The 24,266-nt window shown below is 29.0% G+C and overlaps 2 protein-coding genes and 1 pseudogene across 5 annotated transcripts; 2 read left to right on the forward strand and 1 right to left on the reverse strand.

Moving 5' to 3' along the window:
- Positions 1–5,201: 5,201 nt before the first annotated feature.
- LOC145185259 (uncharacterized) lies at positions 5,202–11,809 on the forward strand. Of its 2 annotated transcripts, none has more exons than XM_080061119.2 (8): positions 5,202–5,322; positions 7,936–8,320; positions 8,632–8,843; positions 9,228–10,484; positions 10,566–10,699; positions 10,871–11,037; positions 11,138–11,340; positions 11,420–11,809. In XM_080061119.2, exons 1-8 carry the CDS (start codon positions 5,305–5,307, stop codon positions 11,447–11,449), a joined length of 2,406 nt encoding a protein of 801 aa, XP_079917245.2. In that variant the 5' UTR covers positions 5,202–5,304; the 3' UTR covers positions 11,450–11,809. The 2 variants fall into 2 exon arrangements, with proteins under 2 accessions (XP_079917245.2, XP_089954275.1); XM_090098149.1 differs by lacking the exon at positions 5,202–5,322 and adding an exon at positions 7,422–7,466.
- A 3,380-nt stretch (positions 11,810–15,189) lies between these two features.
- Positions 15,190–16,408, forward strand: LOC149884317 (uncharacterized; annotated as a pseudogene).
- Positions 16,409–17,001: 593 nt separating this feature from the next.
- Positions 17,002–21,153, reverse strand: LOC145185728 (carbohydrate sulfotransferase 11-like). Of its 3 annotated transcripts, none has more exons than XM_090098168.1 (3): positions 20,907–21,153; positions 19,102–19,350; positions 17,002–18,230 (listed from the first exon to the last, which is right to left on the reverse strand). In XM_090098168.1, the coding sequence occupies exons 1-3, from the start codon at positions 21,039–21,041 to the stop codon at positions 17,640–17,642; spliced, it is 975 nt and encodes a 324-aa protein (XP_089954294.1). In that variant the 5' UTR covers positions 21,042–21,153; the 3' UTR covers positions 17,002–17,639. The 3 variants fall into 3 exon arrangements, 2 of the variants coding, with proteins under 2 accessions (XP_089954294.1, XP_089954293.1); XM_090098167.1 differs by lacking the exon at positions 20,907–21,153 and adding an exon at positions 19,984–20,259; XR_016455744.1 differs by lacking the exons at positions 17,002–18,230; positions 19,102–19,350 and adding an exon at positions 20,693–20,827 and having other exon boundaries at positions 20,907–21,069.
- Between the last annotated feature and the right edge of the window lie 3,113 nt (positions 21,154–24,266).

Consider the following 24,266-nt stretch of genomic DNA (forward strand, 5'->3'; position numbering starts at 1 on the left):
AAATGGAGTAATGACAGCTATTTACAAAATTTCGTGAATTTAGCGCTGCATCATAAATTCTTGAAGATTTGTAAATATTTGGACCAGTTGATTACTGGCCTAACTATTTACAAATCTTCAAAAAATTTTAAAGGATAAAACTAATATTTTTTGATGACAAAACAGTTAAAAACTTATTTTTCCCCATTAAAATTTTAATGAAAAAAAAAAATTACTTTAAGTCACAAAGTTCTAAAACTGAAATAAAAATGATTAATAAAAAATTTAATATGATTACAAAAAGTACAGCTCTTGAAAACTATAAACATTAGTATTAGGCTTAGCTGTGGAATAATTTAAAACAGAACTTCTCTTTGAATGTAAATAGTATAGTGTTTAAATAAATGCTTGACGTATTTATTTAAACACAGTACTAGAAATATTCAAATCTTTAAGATCCTTATAACTTTCTAAGTTCTTTTTTCGATTCTACTGTAGTTTTTGTGTTAGTAAACTACAGTTTCAGAGTTGAAATTCTCTCGGTTGGTGTCTAACCGATGATTCTTTCAGACGGTGAACAAAAAAAAAGGAAAACCTCCTTAATCTTTACAAGAAGGGCTAATGCTTTTAAATGATTATTCTGAGTCTTCCATCTAGAACTGAGCTGTGGACACATCCGTGTCGATAATTCAAGTCTGGAGAAAATGATAAAACTTATAGCTGACACCCTTGGGTTTCATTTTGATACTTTAGTCTTAATTCAGAAGATATTTGACTTGTTAACAGTACTTTGTTTGATCAACTACACGACGGACCATCATCTGAAAATCACTGGGTTATTCTACATCTCTTATAATTAGAGTAATTTATTCAAAGACTCGAACACACAACTCCTTTCAGCCCATTTTCTGTGCCACTTTGAAAACGTTTAATTTAGCAAGTTTATGCTTGAGGTAGAAAGTGACCCTAAGCACTCTTCAAAGTTGTGCAAATATTATTTGCGTGAAAAATAAAGAAAATACTCATTTATATATAATGACCGCCTCAGTCACCGAAACTAAATCCCATCGAGTTGTTTTTGGATCATTAGGTCTAACCATCCGTTCGTAGAGCCCTTTCTTAATTCATAAAGATTAAAAATACAAATTTTAAACGACTTGACTAATCAAACCTCAAGTTACAATTAGAGACATAGATAAGAAATAAAGAACTTTTACACTTAAAAAGTTAATAATGCTTACTGCTTTCAATGAGCAGAAAAATATAAAATATGCGACATCTTTTGCCTGTCTTATTAATGCGGAAGTCGTTGCATTTGATATGCGTAGAAAATTTTCCGTCGTCAAAAAATCATCTCCGTTCTTATATTAAAAAATCGGAATATGAGCCGAGTTTACTTATTACGAAATTATTTTAAGTAAATGTTGATTGTATTCTTTAATTAATGTTACTCTTGAAGGAGAGTGAAAAAACAGAAGATTGATCAACAAAGTATAAATATATATTTGAACAGTACCTAATTCTGTTTTAAAACATAGTTATCAATACAAATAACAGTCTCATGCAACGAGTTAAACGATTTAATATTTATTATTAAAATTTAACTTTATGATTAAAATGTTTACATTCGTGTATTTTTATTTACTGTGTAATATTTAAAATGTCGTAAATCATGAATATATATATATATATATATATATATATATATATATATATATATATATATATATATATATATATATATATATATATATATATATATATATATATATATAGCATAGATTTTTTGAACACTCTAACAAATTAGTGAATCTAACAGTTTGAGTTTTTGTTATTGTAAGTATTGGTGTTATAACAAGTCTGGCGAAGTCTCTTATATGAACTTTTTTTCTTTTATACTTAATAATTTATTCTTATTATTCAAAACTGACTTTTTGCTGAATATTTTATTTAAAATCAAAATTTTTTTATGTTTTCCTGTTAAATTGCATCATGCAGATTCTTTAGTTTGCTATAGACCTGACAATGTATAAATTGTATATAGATTAATAATACTTTTAAATAGATTCTAGACATTGCTGTATTAAAAAAACACTCACAGCAAACCAGAATAACACAGTTATCCTATAACAGAAAATTGCTCTGGGTTTATTACCATTAGGTGATTCACTAGCAAGCTTGCATGATTTTTTGTGAAAGATGCAGAGGTTACATTGTCATTAAAGCTTTAATTTGTTAAATTAGTTCATTAATTTTACTTTATTTATTTTGTTTTCAAGAAAAACTGAAAGAAAAACTTACTGATATCATTAGATAACTTTGAATTTATATTAAAAAATTCTTGATAACTTAAATATTGAATGAAAGAAAGGTCTTTATTTAATATGCTTTGAATTTTTTGTTGAAAATAATACATTTATATATGGATCCACCACTTTATGAAAGGTATTGCATATATATAAAAGGTATGCACTATTACATTTGTTGTATGATATTTTTTACTTAATGTATTTTTTCATAAAGCGGATAATATAATAAGCTTGCATTGTATATCAGACAAATAAAGAATAGTTTAAAAGTAATGCATTTTACAAAATTTTGATTTTTATCATCACCACTTTTAACTGTTTTTTTTTTTTTTTTACTTCTTTATTGTAACTCCAAGCTATTGTAACCTTTTTTTCTAGTAGGTTGTATTTATTGTTCTATATTTTCAAAATTTCTCTGCATTTTATACTATTTAGTTAATACTGCAATTGAATCTTAAAGTTACATTTTTTATGTATTTATTATTATGCAGAAGTTTTCATAATTGTAATGATGATGATGATGATGATAATAATAATAATAATAATAATAATAATAATAATAATAATAATAATAATAATAATAATAATAATAATAATAATAATAATAATAATAATAATAATAATAATAATAATAATAATAATAATAATAATAATAATAATAATAATAATAATAATAATAATAATAATAATAATAATAATAGTAATAATAATTTTAATAATAATATATGTGTATATATATGTATGTTTGTGTGTGCATATACATATACACCTAAGTCAGTTTTAAATGTAGTTAATGATTAGACATAGTCACTTCCAGGTGTATTAGGGTTTCTCTGTCTCATGTGATATTACACAAAAAATGATTTTTATTTGATTCTTTTGTCACTAAAGAGCTTTGATCTTGCTGCAATTATTTTCACAGTGGTTTTCATTTTCCTAGGTGGCTTTGAATTATTCTTCAATCAGCTGCCATAATCCTCTAAAAATTCATCTTAGTCCTCTAACAAAAAACTGTAGCTATAATTAAAAAATAGTTTTTGAAAAATACCTTAAATCTCTTTTTAGATGCACTTTTTTGTGCACAAATTTATAGTTTTAATCTTTAAAAAAAATTATCATTTTTTACTCATTTTTAACATAAGACCCACAGGTTATAACTTGGTTGTATTTTTTGCTTGACTCAAAATTTTACACTTTATTTTTTTTTTACCTTTTATCTTATACTTTGTAGTTTACATATAAACTATGAGTTTTTAGTTTAGTTATAAAGTTTTTTAGTTTAAATTTTTCTTTAAAATAGTTTAGACAGTTTTATTCTGCTGTTTGTGACACTAACATTTATTTAAATAATTTAAAAGGCTGATCTTTTTTTCTTACTGGTAAGTATTTAATTTTGTTTTTTATTTGAAAATGCTTTTTAACTCCCTGTTTTACAGTTTTATTTATGACATCATGTATGAATATTTCTTAAACCAATGAGCTGCTTATAATTGCTATGGAATGCAATGGAAAGGGAATTTAATTGTTTCGCTTATTAAACTCAACAAAAGAATGATTAAATTGTTAATAGGGTGGCCAGCATTTTTATGTGTAAAAATTTAATCAAAACACATGATTTGTGCTGTATTATGATTTTTGTGTGTCTGAATGAAGTCAAATTTTGTTAACTTATGTTTTGAATTGTAAGAATATTCAACATTTGCAGTGTATTTTTATTTCATAGGGAAAAAAATTTAATAGTAAAAAATAGTTCTTGCAATTTATGACATAAGTTCCTGTGTTTACTTAACATGATCATTTTTCTGCTATGAAAAACAGTTTTAAGAAAAAACTGTGTGAATGAGAACAGAAGGCAAATAATTAGTTTATGTATGCATGGGATATGAGCTCAGGAATGTTTTTATAAACTCATTCCAAAGAGGGGTGATTGCAATGGATAATTTATGGTTTCAAAAAAAATTGATTACATAGTGCCTAGAAACAAAATGTTGTTTTATTATGTTTTGGTTTTACATGAAGTTTAGTATGTTAAAGGTAAGTTGCAGAACTAAGAGAAGTTTATTGTCTATGGTTGAGTGCTGCAGAGAATTCCCTTATATTTGATGGATGAGAGGAAGTTTTTTGTTTTTTTTATTTTTAAAAAAAATTTGATTTTTATTTGAACTATTATTAGGTGAAATCAAGTGAACTATGAATTTGTAATAAATTTTTTTGTTAAATATTTTATTATTTAAATTAATTGAAATTTTTATATTTGTTATTTTCTTAGTTTTGCATATTCAAAGCTTCCAGATGTCAGTGCTTTAAGTCTTATATGCTTTGAATTTGTCAAGCTTCTAATATTGATGTTGAAAATGTCAGCAAAATGATTGGTTTTGAATTATTTTTAAAAATTTCTTCATTACAGTTTGCTGTGATTAAACCAAAGTTTGATAAGTAATTTAAATAAAATGTAAAAATATAGTAATGATAAATGCAAGTAAATAAATACATGTGTGCATCTAAATGCAAATACCCCTGCTTGACTTAAGTATGTTTATATAATCTCCTTGTATGCTCTTTATTTTCTGGCTTTAAGATTCCAACTTACTGCCTGGTCAAATATTAGTAGAAGTGTTTTTTATCAAAGTTACAAACTGTTCATTTGTTGAATTCTTTTCTTGTTAACTTTTCTTTTTGATTAAGATTTTTTTTGTTTTTGTTTTTTATTTTCCATTTTTTGTCCCTGCTATTATTTTCTATGTTTTATCACTTGGCACATTTGTTGCATCCACGATTCTTTCTTTGTATTTGTAATAAAGTATTATGTTTGAATAAGAAGAAAAGCAACTCTACATAGTAATTACAGTTTCATGGCAAATGGCAAATATCAGCTATGTTACACAGTTTTTTTTCAAAGCGTTTTCATGTTTAAGTGTTATTTTCCATTCACACATATTCTATGAGATATTTATTATTCTTATTTTTCAGTAAAAATTAATACACTAGAAATAATAATTTATGAAGATTTGCAAGCATGATGGTACAGAAACAGGTTCAAATTTCTTTTTTCTATTTTTTTTTTTTTTTTTTCTTTTTTTTTACTTTAAATAGTCTAAAAAATCTTTAGAGTTTTGAGTTTTTAAAACTGTTACAAAGAAGTAATGATATGATGATAGTCTCTGAATTCTTTTGTTGCTATTAAATGCCGCTTACACCAGTTTGTATTACACAGGTTTAAAGTTTGTCCTAAATTTGCTTTTATTTATATTTCAGTTTATCGCATGCTTTGACCTTTTTTTTAAAAAAAAGATAAAAAATTTTTTAGTTAATTTATAAAGATTTTAAAAGAATAAATAAATAAAAAAAATTTTTATTTAATTTATAAAGATTTTTTTAAAAAACAAAAAAAAAATTTTTTGGGTTAATTTGTAAAGATTCAGCAGCTCAACAACTTGAAAAGGTATTTTTTTATAATAAATAAAGTTAATTGTAAAAAGTTACACATGCTGGGGAATAAAAAAAGAGCAGCCCTTTGCAATCTTACATATAGGGGAAGGTGTTGTATCAAAGTCTGTTTTTGATCTTTTGTTTAGCTTTATTCTGATACCAAAATGATTTGTGCTCTGAAAAATATTGCCTTATTTTAGTTTGGACCAATAATGTAATTGTTTTTTAGCATAGCAGTTAAAAAAAGAGTTATTTAAAAAGTGGTTTGTTTATTTTAAACTAAATCAAAAAATCATAATAAAAGATTTTGGAAATTTCAATAGCATATGGTCAACTTTTTCTACAGATCAAAACATACAAAAGTCCAAAGTACATTTTTTGTTAACAGGCTAACAAATAAATTTAGGGAAAATGGTTCTTAAAAGATTTTGCATAAAGGAAATGTTATCAGTTAAAATTTTTTTAGTATTTAAATATAAGTTTGACATTTTTAAGCTTAGTTATTGTTTATATAGATATCTATGTAAATCAATCTTTGGCTATAGAAAGATTATCTCTGAGTTTAAAAATAAGATTAAATCATTAAATCAAGTCTGACTTTTGATCCACAGAAACAGCTCAAAAAGTGTCAATCCTTAATTATGTTATTAATTTGTAAAATTACAGCTTTCAAAGTTTCCAGTGTATTTTGCCAACAACTTAAAAATTAAAGTTGAATTTTAAAAAACATTCAATTTTTCAAAAATTGTTTTTTATTGAGTTGTTTTATTTTTCTTGATCTTTAAGTGTTGTATTTTTGTAAAAAAAAAGTTTTTTTTTTTATAAAAACTTTAGAGCTGCTGTATAATGGAGAACTAGATTTCTAATTTAGAATAACTATTCAGGATATAAGAGCCACCTGAAAACAACTCAAAGTTTTAGAATTTTCAACATTTATATGAGATTTGTTTTGATAGTTTACACTGGTTGTTCAACATTTTAATTCATGATTTCATTTCATTTTAAAAACAAAATCTGTACTATATAAAATTGCATATATGCAATATTTAGTTTTTTAGGAAAAGTTGTATTCATAACACAGACCATATGTACATATATAGTGTATATAGTATAAGTGTATATAGTATAAGTTGAAAAAAAAAAATTTGAAAAGTTGATTTATAAGTATGCAAAGTATAAATAAAATATCAATTTATATTGTATTTAAATATGCATGAAATTTTTTTATTTGTTTTACACTTATTGCACATACATGGATTTGATTAATACTTTCCTAATATATATGCTTTGAAAATGAATCATGTTTTCATATTTTCAGTTCCTAGCATTTATGTTGGAAAAAATTTGTATAGTCTATAAACAAAAAGTACTTATCTGGAATTCTTTAATTCATTAATTCCAATCAAAATAAAAATTGGATTTCCTAGAGTGACAACAAGGGTATATGATTTAAGTTTTTTTGATTATCCAAGAAGTTTTATTAATGTTTAAATATGTATATTTTAAAGATTTTCAACTTTTAATTTTAATTTTTCGTTCTCTTTCATTTTTTATGGATATAACATTTTATAACCACAATTAAATCTTAGAGTTTTATGTGTCATTTTATGCATAGGATTTTTTTCCTTTTAAAAAATTAAATTATTTAGACTCCAGAAATAAATTATTCATTTGCATTTTGCTTTACTTTTTATAAGAGAAAAGTTTTGAATCATGTATTTTCCACTTGGTGTAAATTAAATCATGATGGTGAGATTTGTTTTTCTTTCAGCTGAGTGTTTGTAATTAAAAGATGCACTCTGCACACTGTTTTTATGCTTTTTCTTTTGTCTGAGAAAAAACCTGAATAGTAGAAGTATAATAAATTGCAAAAATATTTTTGGCAAATATTTGCTTTTTAAAACAATTGTTGAATTCATTTCAAACTTTTAAATGTAAACTTTGTTTTTGTTATTAAAATTTTCAATAAGATTTCTCTTTGTCTTGGTTTGTAGTTTAATTTTTAAAATATTTCAATTACTGAAATGTATATGAGCCAGGAACTTTTTTGGTCATCATAATTGCTTTTTGTTATAGTTGAAAAATTTAAAAGTTTAAATATTTTTTACTTTTATTTGTTTACAATCAAAAGTCATGAAAAGTACAACAGTTTTTCATGATTAAATTATGTGAGGTGAATGTTTGGCAATCTATTTTTAACACAATTTTGTTTCTAAAGAGTTTTCAGCGTGTTCAGATGACACTTCAGGAGGTACAAGATCTTGCTGATCGGCAGCGGCAGCAAATCCTTTATAATAGTCAAGAAATAATGGAGAAGCAAAAACAACTAATGAGAATGCATACAGATTTTAAAACCCGCTTCAAAATACAAAATGGCTCTCAATCCCCATCTGATACTCCAATAGTAGGTGCAAGCCCAAAGCAAGTACGCATGCCTTCTCCTCAATCTGGTTCACAAAGTCCTATCTTCCCAAACAACAAACCTGAGAAAGAACAATATGCACGAATGCTTAGGCAAACATATCAAAATATGGGTAAAATGCAGAATAGGAACCAACTCCAGCAAGATTTAAACATAAAGAAATTTTCAAATATAGAGTTAGGTAAAAAAAAATTGATTCTATTTTTATTAAATGAAACCCAATGGATTTAAAGCAGTTTCTAAAATGATTAGTGATTTGTTTCTGCATTAAATTACTTTAAGATTTACTTTTGCTTTTAAATTGATCCATAGCAATTAGCTCACCACCTCACATGGATTACATCAAGAAAGTTCATCAAAAAACCTTTCAAAGAATTAAATAATTTTTTTTGTAGCAAAATCAATAAAAAAGGTGTACCAGAAGAAAAAATAAGGTTACTTTTTATGATTGCAATTTGATGATTAAACATGATGATAAGTTTTTTTCCTTAGGTTATGAACTTAATAAAGTTCGATCTATCTTTGCCTCAAAGCAGAATGAATTAGCTGAAGCTGTAAAAAAGGTAGATGTACTGACTCATCAATTAGATCAACGTAGAAATAGTATTTCTGGAGGATCAGTACCAACACCAGAGCGAATTAATAGAAGAAAAAAGATCCAAGCAGCAAAGGATGAACTGGATCGATTGAGAAATGAACTTATTGTGAGTTTTTTTTTTTAATATATAATAGAAAAATTTAACCCTCTGCATTTTGAGTTGGCTATCTGCATTTTTGAAAAGCTTTCTGCATTTCAAAAACCTTTCTGCATTTCAAAAACCTTTCTGCATTTTTTAATCTTATGTAAAACTGTGCAAAAGAAATTTTTTTTAGTATGCATGGAAGATTCATTTAAAAAAAAATGCAGAAACAAAAATAAGATTGCAAATAATGAAAATAGTTTTCCACTTTTTAATTTTATGTTCAGTTAATTTTGTTAAGTTTCAGAGAAGATTTAAATCTGTTGGATCTTTTAGATTATATTATATTTATTATATCTATTAAATCTATTAGATCTGTTAGATTATAACACCTTTTTGTTGATATAGGTGCGAAATGAAATGAGTTCACAACAAAGTCACCAACTTCAACTTCAAAGAGATATTATATTAGAGAAGAAAGCTGAACTACGAGAGCTTAACAACCGTATGAACGAACTTGGCAATGCTTTGAAAAATCAAAATAGTCAATCTGCAATTCAGAAAGAAAGTTTTACAGAAGATGACAACCAGCAGCTCCTTTTTAATGGAAATTACTTGCAAGACACATTAAATAGGAAACGATCATTTGGACAAAAGCCTGTTATCCAAGACATTAATGCAAATATAGTTTCCCCTGAAAACGAGTTAAACAAGAACAAACTTGATCAAGCTTTAAATGTTTTTACTTCAAGTTCTGTTGACCAAATATTAAAAACAAAAAATTCATTGTTGGACACCCCTTCATCTTCGTCATCTTCTCTGTCTTCACTTTCATTACCTGTAGTTCCTCTTGATGAATTTAAAAAGAACTTATCAATATTTAAAGGCCCCAAGCCCTTACCTCCTCTACGCACTACCCCTGTCACTGTTACAGAACGAAATGAACCTACCATTAATGCTGTTAAAAGTAATGAGGAATTAATTGCATCAATTCGTCAAGATGTAAAGAAAATGGACAATTTTAATGAAGATTCTAATAGTAATAAAAGGTCAACCAACATGTCATATTCTGATTTGTCACTCTCTGTTGATTCTGACAAAATTGTTATTAAACAACAGCCAAAAGTTGAGAATGGAAATGTAAGCTCAACTCTGGAGGCTAAACCAGAAGTAAAATCTAAACCTGTGGTACCTGCCAAACCAACACTGTCTGTTAAACCAATGATGGAGGTTAACAACAAGCAAGAAAAAGTTGACGATTACAATAAACCTAATATTGTAAGACCACTGAGCAATATATTTGTACCTGATTACAGCAAAGATGTTGTTATCCCTGAGCCTGATTATCCTAATGAAGGCCCAAGTGAACCTGACGCCTTTGAACTTTCATTTGCTGATATTGATGAAATAAATGAAATTCAAACAGATCTTTGGAGTGGAACTTCAGTTTCTCAATCGCCATATGATAGCGAGTCTGATGATTTAGAGAATCTTACAGTTCCAGTTATTATAAGTATTCCTCCTGAAAAAATGCCTCCACCTATTCTCATGAAACCTGATAAGCCTCGAAAACCAAAACGTAAACTGGTTCTAGATCCGTTTGCACTGTTGCTGGATTCTGCATTGGAAGGAGAGTTAAGTTTGGTGAAAGAAATATTGAACCAGGTGTGCAGTTTTTACTTCTCCAAAAGAATTTTATTTTATTATTTTTCTTTCTTTTGTAATTCTATAGTTATTCATTATTAGGTTCCTGACCCTAGTCGTGCAAATCCTGAAGGTATTACTGCTCTACATAATGCTGTTTGTGGTAACCATAAAGATGTTGTGCGTTACCTTGTCGAGGTTGGATGTGACATCAATTCAGCTGATAATAATGGATGGTAGGTAGCCAGATGTTTTCAATAAAAACTTTAGGAAACTTTTATGGGAACTCATAATTTAATAATGTTATTACTAAAAATAACAATAAAGTTTTTATAAATAGTATTATTACAAGGTTTGGTTCGTTTGCCTCATTTATTGACTTTTTACTTTTACTTTTAATCTTTTAGGACTCCTCTGCATTGTGCTGCTTTTTATAACGACACTGAATTATGTAGGTTTCTTGTTGAGCATGGTGCTTCAGTGTATGCAATGACGTACACTGATCATCAAACTCCGGCACATAAATGTTCTCAATTAGACGACAACTATGATAATTGCTTTAGTTACTTGCATGGTATGATTTTTGAGATTTGAGGGGATTTTTTATTGTCTGTAAACACATGTAGTTATTTAGATAATAAGTTTGAATTTATTAGAGATAAACACTTTTTTAGAATGTAAAGAAAATGTTGGGCGTATAAACAGTGGGTTGGTGCACGCCCTCTTTGATTACACGGCTGAGAGTGATGACGAGCTTAGCTTTTATTGTGGTGACACGCTCACTGTTTTAAAAAGGGGTGATAATAATGAAAAAGAATGGTGGTGGTGTCGCAATAGAAACGGTGAAATGGGATATGTTGCGTGCAACTTAATTGGTGTAAGAAATTTTTTTCTCTCGTCTTACAAACTGGTAGCGTCATTCTTATCTTTTTGTTTATTTTTTGTTGTTTGTTTAGAATTTTCCTCGCATTGCTGCAGAAGTATGATCAGGTTGTTTGTAAATAGGGAGCTTTGCGATACAGTTCTAAAGATAACTGGTCACTGTGTGGCTAACGGAGAGACTGTTAGGTTTCAAGACCGCAAGTTTAAGAGACCGATTTAAAAAATTCAGCACCGTATTATAAACTGCTAAATATGACCTCTCAGGTATAATTCAGGTTTTGAAATCATGAAACCTGTAAATTATTTAGCGATCTTTCGTCATTAAATGTTTTTACATTCAATTTTTGTTACGAACGATTTTATTTTTATATAGTTGTAAATATTCTGTGATAATTGTACATATGGTAAGAACCCGTTTTAGGTTCTGATATGTAAACTTGTTTTTAGTATTTAACAGTTATGGATTCTCGTTTTTTTAAAGTACTTTAACTATGGTTGCATTTACACGAGCCCCTTAAACGTGTTCTCCCTTTTTATTTAACATGTGAACAGGATAGCAACTCAATTTTGTTCACATTTTAAATTTATTTTAAATCGAAATTGGACCCGTTCTATCCTCTGTTACTCCCTCTGGGCTTGACATTTAGCTAGGGCACTGTAAGGCAGTTCTACAAAAGCATTAACTATGAGTAAGTTTCGATGTTTAGTATTTCACTATTGTTTTCGGTTCATAGAATAGTAAACACAAGTTGGCTCGTAGAGTGAATGAATGAGGTCCAGGTCAACCTATTCTGGTGGGTCTCTGCTCCAAGGAGGTAGCTTTCCGATCGCTTCCTCTTGTAAAATTTTTTGGGGTTAATTTATCTTTTTGGTTTTTTTATGTGAAAAAGAAGTTTGTTAAAGTTTTTATTGCTATTTTTAAAAAGTTTTAAAAATTTACATATTGACAGTAAAGATATGATAATTAAGAAAAGTGCAATGAAACAAATTCTAAAGTTTTTTAATCATCTTGAGGCATAGATTAAACCTCCTGCCTATTTCTCTCGACGGGAGTCTGAACCTAAACAAATTAAAAAAGAATTTAGTCTTAAAAAGAAAGAAATCCATTGGCTGTCCGTAAGAAAAAAACCCACAAAAGAATCCCTTCGAATTTTGAAGTTTTTTTAAAGTAAATCATTTCGTAATGTCGAAACTGAATTTGTTGTGAGAGCGCTAAAAGAAATTAAAAAATATTTGAAACTTGTTACAAATTAAAAGGTGGAAAACGGTGTAACTTTAGTTAAAAGATGAAAGAAATATTATCAAGAGTTATAATTCATTGTCCAATTTTAAAGTCTTTCTGTTTTACCAGTCTTCGCTGTGGTCTCAAATACATATACACATTTGCATTTGCAGTATCCGTAAAAAAGATAAACTCCTGATGCAAATTTTGTTTTAAATTTCTATACTCAGGTGTTACTTTTTGTCAATTAACTTTAAATCTAATATAAAATAAATAAAACAAAGTAAATTAAGTATGAAATTGTTTAAGAATTACAAATTATGTAAAATTTTGCATAATTATATAAGGTATTAAGCATTAAACTTTTTGAAAGTCGAAAGAATCACAAAATGTCATTGAGCTATTTAAAAAACAATCGCACTGAGGTTTATAAATTTTATAACAAAGCTCAGTTTAATTGGTTTTTAACAGCTCGATTACTATTAATAGGTAATTAAATCCTTTTCGGAGGCGTTGCATCAGCAGACGCTTGTCATTATCCGCTTGCATCATATGCTTTTACTTCCCACTTCGTTGTATTATCCCTCTCTCGGAAAAAAAAACAACAGATCATTTTCTAAAATTGATATATAAATACTCGACAGTTTCTAAAACTATGATTTTTTTTTAATCAATAATTGCATGTCAAACATTGAAATCTTTGTTTGTGAAATATTGCTTGATTAGATTGAGGCACATCGGAAATTATGTAAAATTATCAAAAAAATATGACAAAATTAATTTGAGGTTCCTTAATCGGTCGGAGTAGAAAAAGGGAAGGGGGAGGGGGATTTTTTTTTACAGTATCTTTACTGATGACATATTCATAACACAAAAGTTTGTTAATTATGTGGTTTCAAAGAATATATTGTAGAAACATCCAAAAAAAGTAAATTTTAATAAGAATAATGATTACGAACCTACGAAAATTTTATGAAAAACATTACGAAACATTTAATGAAAATATCAATGCAAATTTTGGAAATAACGAAGAAATTCTTTTAAGAATAGTGGTTAGACAACAAACGTGCGGATGCTTTTAAAATATATATTTTGTAAACACTTAATAATTGTGTAAATGAGGTCATAAGGCCAAAAATTTTTCTTTTTGGTAAAACAATGACAGGAAGTTCCTACTGTACAAAAGCATTTCGTAATCCCGGTATCAAGAAACCAAAAATAAGAATGGAAGATTAAAAATCATACGAAAAACCCTTTCTTATGATTTTTCTGTACTGTTTTAACGAAAGTTTATTAAATAAAATTTCAAACAAGTTCAGGCAATACAATCCCATTATTTAATGGATGGATCTGTGCCAGTGTTGATATAATGAAAATCAGATATCGTGATATCGTGAATTTCTGAAAATAAGATGAGGATAAAAATGTAATGTATGTGTAAATACCTTACATTTTTATCCGCATCTTTTTTTATCAAGGTCTGTGCCTCGGGCTTTAACACAAAAAAAGTCTCAAATTTACCTTATCGCTTTATGTTAACTTTAGTTTGATGAAACTACTATATTAAATATAAAACTAGGTGTGTGCCATAATCATAGCACAAAAAATGCTTCTGGTTTAGCTTTTAACTATAATGCTAAGTGAAAACAGAACTTTACGAAGGCTGCATGACTGATAATGGGCCCCTTTTTATTAAAATGTATAATATTAAATATCTAATCGGCGTACGAAACTTTCCTCACGGTGAACCGAACTTTAATCGTGTCTACAGTCCTTTTTAGATTAAAACGCTTGATACTTCTGCGCTTTAGAATATAATGGGAAAATTTTACGCTGTTTAAGCAGAACATTTGCAGCGAATTAAAAATAAGGAAATTTATTTTTTAGTTTTCGGGCCAGCGAAATCAAAATGAGCTTTTAATTTAGGGATCAGATAAAGTATTGGAGCAGATTTTGGACGTCGAAAAACATTTGCCGAAAGTACAAATACCAATTTCTATTCGTTAAAATTAATGAGAAACCAGCTAAAGTTAGTGAACATTTTCTTGGTTTCTTAAACGTCACTCAGTCAGTCAAAATCCAAGGCTTATGTTTTAGATATTTGGTACCTCGAAGGCTTAAGTTTTAGATATTTGGTACCTATAAACAATATTTTTGGCACTGCATTTTGATTTTAGATTGTCATTCCTAGGATCTTAAAAAAAGTTCCCCCATATTGATTTTTTTATATTTCTTTAATCTTGAGTTTGGTTGAAAATTAAGAGATTCCACCAGATTCCATGGAAGTTTTAACATTTCCCCATTAATAGGTGTATATGAAAGCATTAAAAAAAATCAGTAGCCCGAATTTGCCCCAATTCAATATACAACCTTTTAAAAAAAGTCAAATATAAAAACTTGATTACTTTTCATACATTTTTCACACTACATTAGCACTACAGAGGTAATTTGTCATAACTCAAAAGCCAACATTCGAAAATTCATGCTCAAACAAATCATTTTATATTTAAAACCTCAAAAACCAAAAGTTACATGATCTGACTGCCTACTGCCTGAATTAAACGTTTAAAATTAAAACTTTCTTACAAAATAGCGAATAATAGTTCATTGCTTACATTCATCATGAAAATACATTTCGTTCCTATCATTCAAGAGTTAGGAATTATTCATGATAATTTACTTGAGGCTCTTCTACTTGAGTTTCGTATATTGGAGGGTGTGACCATGGAAGTATTGATGAACTTGAAATGATAAATCTTAAGAAAACTCTTAGTTGAAAATATTTAGTTTTAAATTCAAATGTAAATTGCTGAAATATTCAAAAACCTTCTCAAGACTTCTGGAACATGAGCAAACCTGGTTGGATAAAGAAAAAACAGTTAACAGAAAAGAAGTTGCTGCAGGTCCAGGTAGAAAGAACAAGGACTGGGAAGATCTAAGCGAGAGAAGCAAAAGATCTAAGTTAGTAATAAATCAATTGAATTCAAATCAATTCAAAAAGTAGTTTACTCACTTAAATATTAAATATTATCGTGTTTAAGATTACCAAGTTGGTATTTTCATTAGCTTCAAAAAGAAAATCCTCCGAAGATCCTACTAAGAGAGATTTTATTGTTATCATGAAAAATGCTATAAATCCTGGCAAAGATAAAAGCATGGAGGTTAGTTTTCGGATAAAAATGAAGATTGAAGATGCCTTGAGCTTAAAAACTCAGTGTGATCTTTCTGATGAACAGTATCAAATTATCAGAAATTCATCCAATATACAGAATGCAGATATTTAATCCTTCACTTCATGAAGTTAAGAATGAAAGGCATAAATGCTGAGGATGTAGTTGTTATCCTGAGTGTGTAGTTGTGACAGAAGCATCTGCTTCAGCTCCTCTACTGAGTATGTTTAACCATACTCTGACAAGGATACTAACTTTTACTGAATGCCAAAACTATATAAGAATATTTGCTAAGAGCGGGGAAAAGTTTGATGGTGTACATCACTTTAAAGGGGGTTTTGATGGTGTCTCCAAAATGTGTATAAACAAAAATATACTAATATAAATATTGGCGAGCCCCTAGTTAACGAGCAAAGTCTTTTTCAGACAGCTACTATCCACTTAAACTAACCAACATGAAGGAAACAGTATGGCTGAATAAGAAATCTGAAAATGGAAAACCACTTCCCGCTGATGTTACGTCTTTTTTAATGACCCAATAACAAAATAAAACTGTTTTTGCTAACAATAGTTTTTTCTTTTTTTTGTTTTTTGTTTTGGTCATGGAGTTGTAAGATAAGATGATAGGGTATTTTGATTTTTTAAATCAAAATCTTTTATTTTAATTAGTATATGTGCGCATTTTGGTTTGAGGCACCCAAATATTTTTGTTTATATCTATCTTCGTGCGCGTAAGACTCTACATGCATACGCATCTGTAGTATGCGCCTGAGATACTCGTAAAATTTATTTTAAAAATATGTGGTATATATTTTATGTAAAATATAAAATTTTGTAATTTATGTAAAATATATATAAAAATATGTGTATATATGTTTTATATGGTATTTGAGATCGAGGAATCCAAATTTTTTACTTAAATCATTATTTGCGCGCATAAATGGTACTAAAACGCGTACATGCGCGTAATGCGCGTAAAATTTATTTCTAATAACAAATTTAGATTTTCTGACCTAAAAATACAACTATTGATGTATTACATGTTTACATTAGAATTTTTGCCGTTTTTTTACCTTTTTGACTCACTGTGCGTCGCAAAACGTCAGCAAAACTACTGGAAAAGGTTTAAGGGAATCTATATTTACATTTCTAGAGCAAAACAATTTTCCTATTAGTGATTGCAGCGAACAAGGTAGTGATAGCAATATGGAAGGGAAAAAATTAGGATGTTATAAATATACATTTAGAGAAAAAATCAACTGAATTTTTAAATGCCAGTAAGATGCTATTGTCTAAACATATATAACATATATAAAAGAATTAAACAACTTCTTTGTATCAAAACAAAAATTTAAAACTTTTTGGTATCGTCATTATTTATATTGACAAAAGGTCAGTATAAATAAATAAACGTTTTTATCGGAATTTAAAAAATTAGTTACTTAAAATCTTGCATAATTATCTTGCTTAAAACCTTTTATAATTATACGGATATTTTAAATTAATCTATGAAGGTTAAAAACAAAAATCTTGAGGAATCAGATGATCAGATGATCCAAGTGATAACGAGATCGAGGGGTGAAAGTAACACGACGATTTCCATTAAAAAAGTTTCTGAATTTACAAAATGCAATTTTTGAGAAAAATGGATCCTGCATTTTCGTTATTTTTTACTTTTGTAATTTTAATTGAAAGTTTAATAAAATACTACTAAATAATTCCGGCAATCCATCCAGTGAAATCCGTGTTCAATTTACTTGCAGTATTAGCAAATTTTCACGTGGGAGAAAAATTTTTATTTCTTCTAAGTGCAGCATATTTTTCTAGTTTTCCTTTTTGTATACAAATGGTTATGGTAAAAAACTAAACCTTTCTAGTATTCGGATGAAATGTTACATTTTCTTATGGATAAAACTTAAGAAAATGTGGCATACTATAACCGAAAGCTAGAAAGTCGTCCTCATACATTTTATAGAGTTTGGCGATGTCTGATTTCGGTACAGGTTTAAAGTAGCTTTCAACGATTTCGCTGGTTTTTACGTTGTAACGGTCCGTTGAGTTTTCAAGAAAGGGATATTTTTCAAACAATGAAGTGATTTCTAGTATGGCATTAGAGTCATTAACCAGAGTTTCCATTTTTGCTATGTAATCATACTTGTAGCTACACGGTAGACACAAGTCCGTCATTTTGCTCCAATGTTCGTCAATAGTCCTGGAAGTTAATATAAATTTGATAAACTCATGAAATGTGACGCCGGCACCAGAGTTGTATTGACTACGACTCAAATTCCTTCTAAACTTCCGAAGAATTCGAGAACCGTAGGCTTTTTGAAAATACGGTGTGTAAGGGTCTTCAAACTTATTTCTGTAAGTAGCGACCAATCTCTCAAAAGGATGTCGAGTGATGATAAACGAAAAAAAATTTCTCTCGAGAAGTGCTCGATCTTCCTCTTTTTTTATTCCAACCATTTTCTTGTAGGAAAGTTTGTGAATCTAAAGAAAAAAAAAACTTAAATTACTAAAAATTACTTGAAAAAGAAGAATTTAAAAAACTTTGATCTTTTTAATAAGGCGTACTAAGTTTATGCAAAATATTGTTTCATTAAAAACATCAAAAGAAATAGGGATATTGATAGAAGTTAATTTCTGAGAAAAACAAAGTTAAAGAACGTAAAGATTATAGTCAAGGGAATTGTAAGTTAAGAGATCGATTGATGCAATTCTTCGCTGCGACCATCGATAAAGCGGTTTTACGCGAATGTTGCAATCGATGAAGGCGTTGAACAAATTAGAATCCTATTTCATAAAAAGCACGTGCAATAAAAGTATAAAAGCGTTCGATTAAACGTAAATAAAAACGACGACTTCTATGATTTAAAAGAAAGTTTTTTACATTACAAACTAGATTAATATATTTTCTAAATTTTACTATACTCGGGCCAAAAAAAGAACTACATTTATGCAGAACAATGGTCTAAAATACTGTTGAGAAAGACGCTGAATTTTATAGGGGCGCGTTCCTACTCGGTACTCGCAAATCATTTGAAACTTTTTGTAAAGCCATTTCAGTAGTCAAGAATTTTACGTCATGTGGCTGTGTCTTAAAATTATAGGTCTTAGTCAGTAAAAATGATCAGGTTTACATAACTGTTTTTATTAGTTGTATAATTATCAGAACCGCGTTTTATGAATTAAATTTTATAACTAATCTAATCAGTAATTATTTGGGATATCAAGAATATTGATGTAAGTTGGCATTTAAAGAGTTATACGATTAACAATCGCTGATAATTAATCGGAATAATAACTTTTTATGAAAGGCCAATTTTCTATAAAATTAATGTAAAACCATACATTTACTTACGTCATTTTTGTCTATATTCGAAGCATTTTCGAAAGAGAGTTGGCCTTCAAACATTTGAAACAGTCTCTTCCAGGTAGTGCTGGCAACTTTCGGTATATAGCAATAGAGTAGTTTCTCTTTTTCGGAATAAATCAAGTAACTCGTAGAGCGATTTACTTTCTGAGGTTTTAATTTGCAATACTTAAAAAGTGCTTTTTTTCTCATCATCTGAGTTTGAAGAATGTCATTTGAAATGGATAGGGTTTCCTCCTAAAAAATAGACATAGTTTTATTTAAGCCTCTTGTAACAACAAAACAACAATAACAGGCAAAATGATGAAGCACCAAAGTTGGTTTTTACTTCCCGGAACGTCTCCTTCCCATTTTGCATGCAAGTGTCTCTAGTTTAATAAGCCTTAGGCTTCTATTGAAATGAACTTTACTTCCGAAGATGCGTCCATTATAATGCCAAGATACTTTAAAGTCTTGACATTGTCTGTAGTTTGGAACCCAACGGGTAGTGTTTGAGATTCTTTTTGTTAACAATTGTGACCGGCTGGGAGAAAAGGTACCAAAAGTGCGGGATGGAGTCAAGAGTGCCAATATGTTCACTGTAATCATTGGTATTAATGTAAAAAAATTCACAATTGTATTTCTACAAATCCCGGAGATATTAAATTTACAAATAATACAATTCGAGCATGCATTTTTTGCAAAAACGGCTTTAAAAATGTATCACTTTCCATATTATGATTTTTTGTTGATAAATAATAATTAGTGATAAAAAATTAAATCTAAAAAATTGTGCAAAACATGCTTCAGAGTTCATACAAAAATAAAAACATCAAGAAAGAAAATAGCTAAAATTTGACCTCGACTTGTATTTTCTCATTATTTAGTTACCTCACTCATGATTAACCTTTTCTCCCAGCCGTTCACAATTGAAATAAACTTTTTACGATTTAAATTCTTCTTTTTAGCAAATTTCGTTTTCTTTTTTTTTTTTTTGTTTTTTTTTTTGTCGCAATATGCCTGTTGCATTCGTTGCACGATAAAAATGAAACCTGTTTAAATTTTTACATTTACTTATCAACTTTATATTATTTTATGTTGAGTTTAGATATACATTTCTAAATATGAACTTTATGATTAGCAATTCAATTGAAGCAGACGAGACGTACGACGAACTGAAAAAAACTGTGCAATGGCCGCTATTAAAAACGTTTAAAAAATTTAGTGCGCCAAAAGTATATTCATATAAAAGTTAATAAAATAAATGAATAAATACATGAATGCATGAATAACTTATCATGCTACGTGTCAGCTTAACTGTAAGTATTCGTAGAATATTCGTGATTAATAAGAGAAACGAAAAAAATATTTTTATATTCATTCAACTAAAAAACTTTTATGACATCGTTAAATGACATCGAAACCTCTGGGTTAAAGTTCGACCAAAAAAAAAAAAAAATCCTTATGAATGGGGGGAAGGGTGTTGGGATGGGAGTTAAAAACAGAAATTGAATTGAATCATCCTTGGAAGATAATTGGTTTTCTCTTCTTTTTTTGCAACCCTACGGTACAATTCTTTAGAATAGCTGTTTATCACGCGGAAAAACAACTACGAGTTCTCGTTTCTTTGCGCATCATTCAGTTCTTAAAACTTCACCTATGAATCATCTTTTAGGGTGAATCGTTCAAGTTCGCAACGTTAAAAATTCACCTCCCTTCATATCTGAAAGAAAAGCTTTAAGAAAAATGGCCAGCGTATTGGGGCTACGAAAATTAGCCAATAAAAACTGCGGTTTACTGTAATAAAATCCCACCTTTTCGTTAAATATCTGTTTATAAAAGGTGTTTGAAAACTCACAGTTGCTTGCCACATAAAATAGCTCCATAATTACTAAACAGAAACAAAGGATTCCGGTCAATTTAATGATCCATTTCAAAAGATCCATCATGAAACTCCATCAAATGTCTGTTTTGTAAACTTTCTGCTCGCACTTTGTTTTTACAAAGTTATCCGGCAGAAAATCAAGGACATGAACCTCATAGCACGAACAAAATTAATATCTCAATAATTTATTGAACAAACGCTACAAAGTTTTAAACTTTAATAATAGCATAAATATTAATGGTTCTTACACTGCTATTTTCACTGCAGCTTATAAAATATTTATCGATGAACATTTTTACATTAAAATCAAAAACAGTTACTACAATCGTTAATTATTCTAATTTAGTCTAACTATTATCATGACAAAGCTACTACCAAGATTAATTGTTTTACTTAGTTCTAATTCAAGTCCGTTGAGAGGATGAATGAGGCATTTTACTCTGGTAGGTTTCTGTAGCCAAAGAATTGCATAGGTGAAGAGGGAGGGGGAAAGGGAGGGGGAACATTCCGGTACTTATTAAGTCATATTTATGTCCTATTTTATACTATTGAAATCTAAATAGGTTTTTCTCAAAAACTATAATTGTAGACTGATTTCCTTGTTCATCTGCAAGACTCGCTACCATTCTCCTAAAACATAAAAATACTTCAAACATTACACACCACTATGTAATTTTGATCGTTGTCATAGAAACATGAAAAATAAGTTTGAATCAAAAAGATCTTTGCAACAGTTTCCTTGTGAAAATCAAACAAAAAAAACAAAAAGTTTTCTCCTTTATTTAACAAATCCAATAAACGTTCTTGAATTCCAAAAAACAACTATATGCCTTAAAACGTGGCTGGAAATGGTAAAATACTGATAAACTGAGAAACCAGGGAACTGGAATTTAGTCGGGGAATGAAGATTATAGGTCTGCTAAAAAAAACAGACTTTCGGAGTCTTAGATCTTTTAGATGAAAATTTGCTAGTAAAAGTATTTATGGTTGGGTGGTTGGGTTTCCCTCAGTGCGTGTGTGTGTGTGTGGGGGGGGGGGGGGTGCATGCGCCTCATCGAATGATTCGCGTATTGGTAGACTCACTGACTTCAAAGACATCTAACAGATCTGTGTAAAGCTTTAACAACAAAATCATCTTATAATAAAATAAATACTTGATAACTTCAAATGTTTCATTCAAGTATAAAAAGCTTTAAACACTTCACAAATACAGATCGTAACATGCAATCAAATGTTGTTCAGAAAATATTCTCTCTCTTTGTTATTCAGATAAAAACCGCCGAAATCTCTCCCTCAAAAAAAATCTCTATTAGATTTTTTATCAAGAAAACCTCTAAAAATTTCTAAGTATCAACTTTATTTGCAGAATATTAAATCAGTGAAATGTTGCAATCCTTACTTTTTTTAAATATTATCATTTTAATGGTTTAGATACAAATGAATTACTAATCGTTATTGCAAAAACAGCTTTAAACTTTAATGGCGCGACGGATTTATTTTTCATGCAGCTAAACATGTGCGTCCACCCGGTGTTTCGGCCGCCTCGAACTTTTGTTTGATATTTGTTTCAAGAAATATTTATGAAGAAGTTATGCTTATAGTTTCTTTGGTTTTCCTTCGTTCTTTTTAACTGTTAACATTTAAAGAAGGATTTTCAAAAAGGAATGAAGGATTTTAAATTTACTTCGATTCGCTCGGTCAACATTTTGATTTTTTGTTTTATTTTGTCTATTTTTAAATCTTTAAAGATATTTATCAAGCAAAACACTTTAAACCAATGGTTCCCAATCTTTTTGTGCCATCCCCCATCTATGCCTTTCTAAAACTCTTTTACCCCCACAGTGTTCCTAAAGTTGTCAAAGAAGTAATAAAAATGTCCAAGGAAAACAACAAATGCCATCTTTTTCTACATAGTCTGAGGTTTCCAAAGTGGTATAGAAGTAAATCATAGCTCGGATTAAACATGGTTTGTAACCGATTTTCCAAATATAACCCTACCGCTAGTAGCGGTTGCTAAATAGCTTTTATTTTCCATTCTATATTTCGCAGGAATGACTTGAATTCAATGTAAATTACTTTTTCAAAGGACCCAAAAGGTAAGTGAGCTCTCTGACAGGAATGTCGACAGGAAGGTCTCCAAACTTTTTTTTTTCCCATTAGGAATTAAAAAGAAACTCTGTTTTATCAGTGGAATCAATTTCAATAAAATTTGCCCTTATAAAAAGTTCTCAAACTCTTTACAAGATCTTGAAGTTTGTCCCTAAAGTTAGGTTCAAAGAATCTTTGTTCTTTAAGTTCAAAGAATGTTCTTTAAGTGCACTGGAACCTGCAACTACACCTGCTTGTCAATCCCACAGCAGTTAGATTCTTATTGCAGGAATTAGCTGATTTGGATGCCTGGCTCATTCACCCTTTGTTAGGATTTGGGATATTCGTGATTTTTCCTCCAGTTTTCAGTTGTACTGAAAAGCTGGAGGAGTTGCAGCCACATTCTCCCCAATAACTGTTGAGGCAATTATTTTCCTTGCTACAGGGTCTTTACTGCAGTGTTCAACATCATCTCTAAAGTACCCAAAATGCTAATCATGACTATGTTTTATTCATAACTAGTGCCTTGAATTTTTTTACCATCTATAATTTGGATACCAATCTCTTTTTCTTAATTTCATCTTTTAGAAATTGATTAGACGGAATTGATTGGTTAGAATGACATTAATGACATTCCCCATTATTTTTATCCTTGAAAAATGATTGGTTTTGCAGCCGTTTACGATTGTTAACCATTTTTTAGTTTTCGTAAAAAGTGACGTGAAGGTCGCTACGTGAAGGTCGCAACGTTGTTTTAAACGTTGAAAATAAAGAACGCTATGTTTTAAACTTTTCTCTATCGTAAAAAAGTTATTTAAAAACAAATCAGCGAGTCAATGGCTCTTTGAAAAATCAGCGAGTCAATGGCTCTTTGAAAAACGATGCTGTGATTCTTTTAATAACAATACCTTTTATCTTTTGCGCCAAAAAAAAAAAAAGTCGCTGCGAGAACAAAAAGTTTTTTGAAATAAAAATATTGTTTTGAGCTTAAATTCTGTTTTCATTTCATCAAAAAAAAACATTCAAAAAATTTTTGCCTCCAACTTCCTGTAAGAGTTCAACATACAAACGCACGAATTCTTTCATGCTTTTTTTAATTGCTCTATTTTATCAATGAACTATATAATGTCTAATTTTTTAAATCAAAATAAACTCTCAGTTAAAAACCCTTGATGTTGAGGTCGAGGAATGTATTAAGAAA

Source organism: Hydra viridissima, unplaced genomic scaffold (genome assembly GCF_058129835.1).
Source record: "Hydra viridissima isolate aposymbiotic clone 2 unplaced genomic scaffold, HvirCarnegie_v1 scaffold_9, whole genome shotgun sequence".
NCBI classification, from domain to species: Eukaryota; Metazoa; Cnidaria; class Hydrozoa; order Anthoathecata; family Hydridae; genus Hydra; species Hydra viridissima.

Coding starts and splice junctions, on each gene's coding strand:
- LOC145185728 (XM_090098167.1), bottom strand. CDS start 20,121: ATGCAACAGGCATATTGCGACAAAAAAAAAAACAAAAAAAAAAAAAAG. Junction 19,351..19,983: donor AAAGGTTAATCATGAGTGAG/GTAACTAAATAA, acceptor TCTATTTTTTAG/GAGGAAACCCTATCCATTTC. Junction 18,231..19,101: donor CGAATATAGACAAAAATGAC/GTAAGTAAATGT, acceptor TTTTTTCTTTAG/ATTCACAAACTTTCCTACAA.
- LOC145185259 (XM_080061119.2), top strand. Junction 8,321..8,631: donor ATTTTCAAATATAGAGTTAG/GTAAAAAAAAAT, acceptor TTTTTTCCTTAG/GTTATGAACTTAATAAAGTT. Junction 8,844..9,227: donor GATTGAGAAATGAACTTATT/GTGAGTTTTTTT, acceptor TTGTTGATATAG/GTGCGAAATGAAATGAGTTC.